Genomic DNA, 10427 nt, shown 5'->3' on the forward strand with positions numbered 1-10427 from the left:
TTGAAAAAGTTTATCATTTTATTGCATTTTTGTGTAGAACACATCACTTGTTGATTCTCTAAAGTTTCAGCAACACTGATACCTTGAGATGGAGTCACCGCATAAAAATAAAATGAAACACATGAAACGTCAAATCATTTATACCAGGAAATTTCAACATCTAGTGCAAAGAGACACCACAAAATATGTGCTGTTAATCAGGATGTTAATCTCATTCCATGCTCATCCAGCAGACATCTACTGTATTTTTTTTTCTTGCTTCTACGGTCTTCTAAAGCTCAGTTGAATTAGGCAAGTTTTAGGACGCCCTGCACCATCGATCCAATTCCATCAAATACTTCATGAATAGGAGCGCTGCACATGAAGGCGCAGGTGGTGACCAGCTTGTTCTTCTCATCCACATGGCTCTCGCTGACGCTCTTGCTCACATGCTTGCATCCTAGCTGGTTGATGGCTTCTGCTGTGCCAGTCGTGTTTGGATACCTGAATAAGAAAAAATAAATTACTAGGGGTGCTTGGGAGCAGTTTCAAAAGCATGAAGTAAAACAATCTTCTATTACATCTTTAGACATGCACTGTCTATGTACAAATGAATGGCACATGGAATGCATTAATGCAGCAATGTTCTGTTCAAGACCGTTGAAATGAAGCCATTTCTGTAGCCTACATCACATGCACACTAATCAATAAGCTACTGGTCTGATCACTGAGACCGAATGAGGAAGTATTTTGAAGGACACTTTGACATGTTGCTATGAAGAACAGGGAGCTTGAACTGGTACCAGTAGATTTCTGGATTTCTTCGAAAAAGGTGCGTCAAAGGTGTTTAGATTATTTAGACTCACTTGTCGTCCTTTTCAAGGCCAACAGTGACCTCGCACCCAGGAAACACCTTGGCAGCAATGACAGGTGAGATGCAGCAGAGACCGATGGGTTTTCCCTCACTGTGGAACGCCTGCAGAGTGGCTTTCACTTCGTCGTTAACAGAGCAGTCCTTCCCCTGCACTGCCCATGTGCAGAGGTTCTTTGCTGCTCCAAAACCACCTAGGAAAAAGAAAAGATTAATAGGGATTAACTTTTACTCTCACCTCTTGGATGGATGTCTGTTTTCAGGACAAAGAGTTTAACAAAGCATGCTTAACGAGGAGAAAATAAATAAACCTGGAAATATGACAGCATCATGGTCTTTGACGTTGAGTTTAGACAGATCCTGGATATCGCCACGGGCAAGTCTTGCACTCTCCACCAGCACATTTCTCTTCTCCTGAGATGGTTCGCCTTTCAGATGATCCACCACATGCATCTGGTCGATGTTGGGAGCAAACATGTGCACCTGTAAGAGAGAAGAGGCTGTTTTTTTTTTCATTTTAAAACATATTTTATTAAAGAAAAATGACAAGTTAGCTGTTAAATTTGAGATGAAGCAGTTTCAATGCGATGTGAAAAGCTTTCACTGTACCAGGTTTCTTAGTTGAATCTCCAAAAAACCTACCAATCAGCAAAAAGATCCAGAATCTGTATGCATTAGACAGTGTGGGTGGCAGTTTGCAGCTGTATGCATGCAAAAATGTCACAAATTGGGAAAAAAGGCCATTAAGAATAAAATTAGAGAAGATTTTCCACACGTGCAAGAGAAAGTTCTGACTGACTATTCTTTACTGAATGCAAGAGTCTGTCTAATTACTGAAACAATAAAAATGCTTTCAAATGCAGGCTATACAAATGCTGCTAGTACAAGCAAAAGCTCTGGTAAAAGTTGCTCCCGCACATCTTTACTCATTTGAATAAATGGTGAGCACATAACTGTTCAGACTAACCGGCCAAACGGTGGTGACAAATCAAACTATTAAGAAAATTATCATTCACCTAGTCATACCAAAAACAAGAGAGCAACATTATCCACAAAACTGATTTACAGTTTGGTCAAATCTGTGATTTGACCAGGAGACCCAGGTCTCCCTCATGCAACATCAGAAATGTGCTTAAAGCAGTTATTGGTACAAACTCATTGGTGTAATTGAGGGAAAAAAACTCAAATAACTTTTACACTTTAAAAAATATTGGATCTGCCCTGAGGAGAAACTGGACTGGACTACATTAGTTCATTTTAGCCAAGTGTCGAGTTCGAAACACTGAGCTCATGACAGACAGGTTAAAAAGTTCTGAAAAGCAAGTCAGTGCAAGAGGAAGCATGAGGTGCATAACTAGAAAGGAAACTGGCCCATCCAAAGCAGAGGGGTTTTAATCAACGTTCTGCTTTTTTATGTGACTGAGAATAAAAAAGCAATACTTTGCGTTGACCACACAAACTCTTTTTTTAGGGGATTGAGCTAAAATCTGTTTGTATAGAAAAACCTTTTTTTCTTATATTTCCCAGTCTGAAATCAGGCAGTTTTAAGTTCTTAGTGCAGACATCACCATGGGGGGTGAGTTTACTTCCTTCGCTTTGCAACAACTGTCACTAAATACAGAATTTCACAAGGAAACAAGTGGAAAAACATGATGAATGCCGATGTTTTCAGAGAGGTGGTCAGTCTAGTAGGATCCACATCCAATGATGCGCTATACCGCACTACAACTACACCTCGACTGTTTATAGTTTTAAAATGAAGGGACATCTGAAGCACATACCAGTAAATCAGAAAAGGAAACAGGGCACTCTGCACATTGGTGACAATGATGCTAGTAAGTTGAGGCCTTGCATAAAAAAGAAAAAGGAAGCAGTCGTTGTTTTCTGGAGTTGATAACGGTCAGTTTAGGACAATGAGTAAATTGTAATTCAGTAAGAACAGTATGATAATATGGTAAAGGTTCCAGTGTATACACGCCATATCATGGCCTAATAATCATCCTAAATATTTGGGACATGAAAATATAAAAAATCTTCCTTTAACAGCATACAGAAATTGGAGATTTTATATGTCAGCACTTTCTAAATGGCTTAAAATGTCCAAAGAAAAATTCGAATCAAAGTTTTGCTAATGACCAATATCTACTTTTTTTTTTTTTTGTCTTGTCCAGCATTTAGGCAAGCAGAATGATGGTCTGGATGCTGTGTTCTGCTGAGCAAATTTTCTCTGCCAAGGGAAGCTTTATAGATATAATGATCCCCTTGACTTTCTGAATTTTTATTTTATTTTCATATTTATTTTGTATTATTGTTTGAATTGTAGAGTTTGTACTGCTGGACCAGAGAGGACAGACGAAAGACAGAAAGAGAAAGGAGAAAAAACACCTCATAAGAAAAGTGAAAGAGATAAAGAGAGAGGTAAGGGAGAAGAAAAACCTAAAAAAAACAACCCAAAAACAAAAAAACAACCTACAGATGTATACATATACACACACACATATGTATATATATATATATATATATATATATATATATACACATATATATACATATACACACACACCTCTATGCGCGCGCACGCACACGCACACACATACTTACGTACAAACATATACGCACTCGCCAGTATTAACACATATACATACACATACTTTGTATCATAGTAACTAAACTATGAATCTAAAAAGTTATATAAATATAACTGTTAAAATATAAATGAGAAAAAAACAGAAATGAGAAAACCAGCTGCTGTTAGTGAATAAAACTGCGTGACGACTCGGTGACTGTGTCACATGCAGAACATGCAGAGTGGAACATGTTCCGGAAAAGGTGATCATGCCAGTGTGACCCCTCCCACACAAAGGCAAGAGGCACGCCAGGAGTACCCCCGAGACCGGGGCCATCGGCAGCCACCCCCAGGCTCAGACCCCAACCGCCCCACCCCGGAGCCAGCCATGCGCCGACCCAGGAGGCGGCAGAGGGGGGTCCCAGCCAGAGTCCCCCGCAGTCAGGGGGAACAGGCCCCAGCAGGCCCGGACCAGCCCCGCCGGGCACCGGCCACCCAGGGCAGACAGAGCGCGGGCCCCACGGCCCCAAGAGCCCGGAAGCAGCCCCATCACCCCTGCAGGCAGAGGGCCCAGCCCACACCGACGGAGGGCCGGGATCCCCAGACCGCCACCGAGTGGCAGCCAGGCCGCACCCCAGTGCACCAGCAGCGCTCCCCGAGCACCAAGACCCTCCCCCATGCACGCGCACGCGCGCATACACACACACACCACGCACACACGCGCCCACCCACACACACTTACGCATACAAGCACACACATGTGCACGCACACACACACACACGCGCGCGCGCGCATCCACACTTCCTCCTTAAGCACACCCTATCCACCCATTCTCTTACACACGCTCAAACTCACACTCTCCTACCCATCACACATACAGACCAATATCTACTTTAAATATAACCTCGAGGGTGTATTGAGCCTGAATATGTTCAATTCAGTATTAGTTACAGTTTTGAATCCAGTTTCGGAGGTCAGACTGCTGTCAGGGGTCACACGGTCACATTAAAACTGAGAACAACAAAAAACCTAAACATCTTTGCAGTTTAACCTGAAGGTTATGTGCTGTGATTTATAGTATTTCACACTTTGCATGGTCCGGCCATGAGCCCGGGTTGGTTGTTCTGTTGCAGACTCTCTCTATACAGTCTATGGTTGCAGATTACAAATCTAAGCAGACTTACATTTGCACCTCCTCTGCTCAGATGGACCAAAACAGCGGAGGCCTCGTGGATCTCACTGCCATCATAAACTCCACAGCCTGCCAGTACCACGGCCACGCGCTTCGCCATTTGCGTGGAATAAAAACTTTTATTCACGCTCTGAAATGTTGTGACTGTCAGCAAGTTGCGACCACAGTGGCTGAGCAAAGTGAGCATGGCGGATTGGCAGCGGAGAGGACGCCCCCCTTTCCCAATTCTTCTTCTTCTTCTTTAAAATAAGTTTCTGAATAGGTTTGGTGGTACATCGCGCCACCTGGTGGTAAACTTGAGCATTTAACAGATTTCTCACAGGTCATCAATGAAATCACAAACGCCTTGCAGAAAATGTTTTTTTTTTTCTGAGCTGAGAAATTACTTTAAAACCATAAAGTGCTCCCGATTATAAAAACAAAAATCAGCAAATTGGATTTTTTTTTTTTTTTTTACCATATTGCTTCATTTGGTTATTAAAAAGTAGTTACATTTTGTGTTCACTATTTTCAATAATCCATTATAGTATCGACCATATTCTTTCACTTAAATACTAGCTTAGAATTTCTTAGTTTTTCAATTGTGTTTTTTTTTTTTTTAAATTCTACTTCTTCTTTGGTGTCGTCATGTGATTTCCGAGCGTCAACAAAACCACGTGACCAATAGTGAGGAAGTCGGCTAAGAGAGTGGACTCATGGAAAGGAAGATGTAACTTCTGCTTAACTTTAGTTTGTTTTGCAAGGCTTCAACATGGCTCATAATGACGTCGGTGTGTATATATTTCTGCTCTTGTTTTTTCACGTCGTTGCACAGTTCGGGAGTCACGGACAGCAGAAATGGCCCGTACCCTACAGGTATGAAGACACGTCTTGGCTCAGTTCTGTGCTGTTAAATCATGTGACAGATAATGAAGGATCTGTCCGGAGAGAAAACCGCCCTCAGTTCAAATCTTTTGACAAAACCTGCTCAAAGTCAGTCTTTTGCCAAAATATGTAACTTTATTTATTTATTTATTTACTTACTTACTCACTCACTCACTGATTTATTTATTTAAATCAACCCCAGACTTCTTTGAAATTAACTGCATGACCACATTTGGGAAATCATTAACATCTAATCAATCTGTCAACAAAATGTCAAATGTCACATATATAACAGAAGTACTTTGTAATAAGTATACCTGTACCCAACCTGTACTGACGTTACTCTTGAAACTGTGAAGCACCCAATTCAGATCTGCATTTGAAAAAAAGTGGAGTCAGAATTTTTAGCTTACCTTTGTGGGTATTATTGCCTTGAAGCCTTTACAGGTCTGTTGTACAGCATATAGATAACATCTCAATGAAACTGAACCAGACTAAGGAGAATCTTACAGGCCAAGTGTTTATCTGTAACCATGACTAAAATTATTTTTAAGGAGTTGGTTTGAATTCTAACCTCCCCTGTTCAATAATGCCAAAAATCAGCACAACTTGAAGAACAAAATGGTGTGGCAAGATCTGGAAACAGTTTTGAGGTCTGGATTTTTACTGGACTGCAGCACCTTGTTTGGTTTCTTTTTCAGCGATTTATTGTAAGTTTGCTTGGGTGATTGGGATTGTGCTGTATGACTAAACCAAGGATTAGTTGTCTGACAGGTGGCATCATGTGTACTTGGTATAAAGAGACATTTTTCCATCTTTTTTTTTTTCCTGAGCATTCTATTGTCTGTCTGTGGGATAAATAAGCTTAGTTGTCCACTCACAGTTGCTAATGGTCAATTAATGACGTGTGTTTACTTAGCAGCAATTGACTCCTAATTCTTGCCGTTTATTATTATTTTATTACTACACACATATATTTAAAGTACTGGTCAAAAGCTTGGACATACTTTCTTTTTGAATATTAAAGGGAAAGGTGTGTCCAAACTTTTGACTGTTGGTGTATTTTAATCATGTCTTGATATGAAAAAAGCTTAGAACTGAAAGAGGATGTACTTCCGCACCAAAGAGTAGTTTCACTTCATATAATGTCTAATAAGAGAACTAAATGAAATGTAATTTTAAAAAAAATGTGTAACTTCTAGGAGATTGTTTCATCATACTAAAAGATAAACATTACCTAATATGAGCTGGAGAGGATCAGATTGAGCTATTTCAATGTAGTAGCTTAATCCTGAACAACCACCTTTGTTTTCTCATGTCATCAACAGGCGATTTGATAGCCGACCTGCTGTTGATTCTTATTGTGAAGCTGTCTACCCGTTCTGTCCCACTGGAGACCGCGATGGACGTATTCCCTACATGAGAGACAGCGATATCATCTCAGTTTACAGACTTCAGACCCCGGTGTGGGAATTCAAGTATGGAGATTTGTTGGGGAAATTTGTAAGTCTTTGGTCTTTACTACAAACATATCACTGATACTTTTATTTGTAGCACTGCGTTGGGGTCAGGTAGGGTTTGGGATTGTCAAGTTTGCAGAGATACATTAAACATTTGGAGAAACTTTCAGTTCTGGGACTAATGATGCATGTGTTGCAGTTAATAGTAAAAAGACATTTAACATTTCTTTGTTATGAAAATATATACATCTTTGTCTTTATTTGATGTTTTGTTCTTATTAAGTTGATTCAACACCAAAAATCCAAAGAATTACAGTTAAAAGGCTAAATCTAATTTGAACAGAGCTCTGTAGCAGATATAATGTTTGATATGGTCTGGTATACTCTCTGAAGCTGCAGGCAGAACTCTGTTGCAGGTAATCAAGAATAGTTATGCAGCTGAGTTACTGTCCAGCTGTGTGACTTTATTCATAGAAATGCAGCTGTGCAAACTTCCCTGTGTCTTCATGCACTCACACCTTGTCAATGTGTTTCTGTTTGCAGCACATCATGCATGATGCCATTGGCTTCAGCAGTTTAGAAACAGGAGCCAACTACACCATGGAGTGGTATGAGCTGTTTCAGCTGGGCAACTGCACCTTTCCCCACCTCAGACCAGAGCAGTTTGCTCCTTTCTGGTGCAATCAAGGAGCTGCTTGTTTCTTCGAAGGCATTGACGACTTGCACTGGTTGCAGAATGGCACTCTGGAGAAAATAGGAGAACTCACTGGTGAGACAGAGGGAAACATTAATGTGTCTTCTAGCATCATTAGAGGGAAAAACTGCTTATTGTTTGCATTTTATGATTGTCAGCAAACCCCATGAATGTGGCTGTGTAGCTTCATCTGGTATGTGCACACAGCGCCCTCTTTGTTCTGCTGTCTCTGTCCGCTTGAGTCAGAATCATAAGACGGCACATTAGGTCTGTCATGGGTAAAACGTAGTTGGGAAGTAGTAGAAGGAGGGGGTTTTATTCTGAGGAAACATCAGAATTTCATACATTCAATGCATATATTTATTGCTCAAGGCAAACATGCTAATTGGTTTAAATTCCAGCTTTTGCCTTTCAGTGTGGAGTTTGCATGACCTCTTCATGTCTGCATGAATTCTTTAGTGGATCCCCTAGTTGCCTCACAGAAAAAAGATCTTCATGTCACATGAACAGACAATTTTACATTTATTGAATTGTCTAAAAAGATATTTTAGCTGGATAATGTAGCAAAGATGTCTAATAAGTAAAAGAAGAAAAAAGATATTTATGTTCCAGTTTTGTTTAGTTTTTTGTTTAGTTTAGTTTAGTTCTGTTTATTTCATTTTTAGAAATCAATTTAAAATACAATGACATATCAGTACTTTGTAAAAACTGGACTCCCCCAGAAACTATCTTTAGCTTACAAACAGGAACCCAGACACCTAGCAGTTTACCATAGAACAAATAATAAAAGGAAAACAAAGTCCAAATTCTAAAAAGTAGCTTTTTTTTTTTTTTTAATGTATGAGTGGACAAATCTAGAGTTTTACAGAAGCGATTGAGATGTAGTTCCTCCTCTTTAGTTAGACATTAGCACTACTGCTGCTCTTTCATTATATAGTTTGTTCTTTGTAAGTAAGCTATTATATAGTTATTATATAAGTTATTATATATAGTCTGATCAATGAACCTTGGCTGTTATGGCTACAAATCCTTCTTTGTAGATGATGTTTTTTTCTTTTTGGCTAATTCTTCTTTGGAATATGGAAAGCAGTGGTTAAGGATTACAATGTGCTGCGAGGAAGGTTGTCATCTTGACTTTTTTTTTAATTAATGTCACTGATTGCCTCCAGAACCATAAACCAGACATTCTGGTTTTGTGGCTATCCCTGTGCAGCTACAGCACCTTGCTTTACCCAGAGTTTAATAGGTTATTGTATAAAGTGGATTACTGTCACCATGGCTACTTGTGAAAACCATTTTATTTTTATTTAACCTTTCTTTCTACAGGGAACCAGTTCAATGACATGACCAAGTGGGTGCAGGATGACAACGAGACCGGCATCTACTATGAGACGTGGACAGTTCGCTCTGACCCCAGCCCCAATGCAACAGTGTGGTTCGAGTCTTACGACTGCTCGCAGTTCGTCCACCGCACATACAGGAAGCTAACAGAGCTGGGAGCCAAACTGTCAAGCAGGTCCCAGACTAACTACACAAAGATATACCTGTACAGCGGAGAGCCCACATACCTCGGCAACGACAGCGCCATATTTGGACAGCCTGCTCTGAAAAACCTGGCGCTGGACATCCGTAAATTTTACCACCCTTTCAGGCCGCACCAATCGTTTGCAGACTTTGCCATCAGCCTGCTGGAGGCTTTTAAGAAAGTTGTGTTGGACAAAAGCTTCTATCTCTATTACAACTTTGAGTACTGGCATCTGCCAATGAAACCTCCATATGTACAGGTTACATATGAAGAGGTGCCTCTGCCTTAATCCACTGAACAGTTCTGTTTTTATTTGTATTTCTTTTATTTTATTTTACTAAACAATTAACTCAGCACAGATGATGGTAACAATCTTGTAGATTTCTCACAGTGAAACGTTAATTTAACTTGAGAAATCGGAAGATCTGGAGGTATTTTAAAAGTTAACTACCGTAAACATCTCACGAAAGCAAACTGTTTTCTGCTAAGTCCTGAACTCAGATGTTTGGTTCATTTGATCCCACTTTATTTTAGCTTGCCAGATCAGCCCATCAAGGGGCTGGCACAGCTCTCCTGATGACTGAAAGATCTAAGTTTTTCTTGTTCTTGTTTTTCTAATAATTTTTATGACAAGAAAACAAGCTTTGCTATAAGATGATGAGTTGATAAAACTCTAAACTGTATTTAAGAATAATTTCAAGCCTCTTGTTTGCTTCCAGACCAGGAATATTAATGTCAACAAACTGATGAATGACAAAACATTGTCTCTAAGACCACGATGTTGGTTGTTCTGCGATGCTCTTATCCCATGATATTCATCAGCCATTTTAAAACTAGGCCTTACTTTACATTTTCATTGTTTACATTTGTTTGCTTGCTTATGTTTGCCTCCCTCCTGCCTTTGTTGGAGTTGTGCTGCATTTGAGTACCATTTGACAACATGCTGGAAAGCATCTCGGAAAAAAAAAAGGTTTTGGATTTATAAATGTCAAATGTTCAAAAATGTTTTGAATGTCTTCAATGTTTTTAATATTGATTGAACAAAGTTATTCACATAAATTGACATGTTCCTCAAGTTTTCTTTGCTTATGTCTGGATCTGATACGTTTCCAGAAGAATGGAGGTCTGCACAAAAGTATTTGATTATTTATTTTTGTGTATAGTTGGTTTCTATTTTCTGCAACACAGAATATTTGGCATTTTAATGACATCTAGACAGTTCCTATGATCTAATTTTGGTAATTAAACATTATAAATCAATTAAATGAAAAGAAC

General features: G+C 39.6%; 2 protein-coding genes across 2 annotated transcripts; one reads left to right on the forward strand and one right to left on the reverse strand.

Moving 5' to 3' along the window:
* Positions 1 to 5: 5 nt before the first annotated feature.
* On the reverse strand, positions 6 to 4837 carry LOC306766671 (glutamine amidotransferase-like class 1 domain-containing protein 3, mitochondrial). Its single transcript, XM_079254481.1, has 4 exons — positions 4602 to 4837; positions 1162 to 1333; positions 846 to 1044; positions 6 to 483 (listed from the first exon to the last, which is right to left on the reverse strand). Exons 1-4 carry the CDS (start codon positions 4794 to 4796, stop codon positions 288 to 290), a joined length of 762 nt encoding a protein of 253 aa, XP_079110607.1. The 5' UTR covers positions 4797 to 4837; the 3' UTR covers positions 6 to 287.
* Positions 4838 to 5286: 449 nt separating this feature from the next.
* On the forward strand, positions 5287 to 10107 carry cln5 (CLN5 lysosomal BMP synthase). Its single transcript, XM_079254518.1, has 4 exons — positions 5287 to 5464; positions 6802 to 6976; positions 7477 to 7702; positions 8954 to 10107. Exons 1-4 carry the CDS (start codon positions 5361 to 5363, stop codon positions 9439 to 9441), a joined length of 993 nt encoding a protein of 330 aa, XP_079110644.1. The 5' UTR covers positions 5287 to 5360; the 3' UTR covers positions 9442 to 10107.
* Positions 10108 to 10427: the final 320 nt, after the last annotated feature.

This window comes from Telmatherina bonti, assembly GCF_933228915.1.
Source record: "Telmatherina bonti genome assembly, chromosome: 15".
Lineage (NCBI taxonomy): Eukaryota > Metazoa > Chordata > Actinopteri > Atheriniformes > Telmatherinidae > Telmatherina > Telmatherina bonti.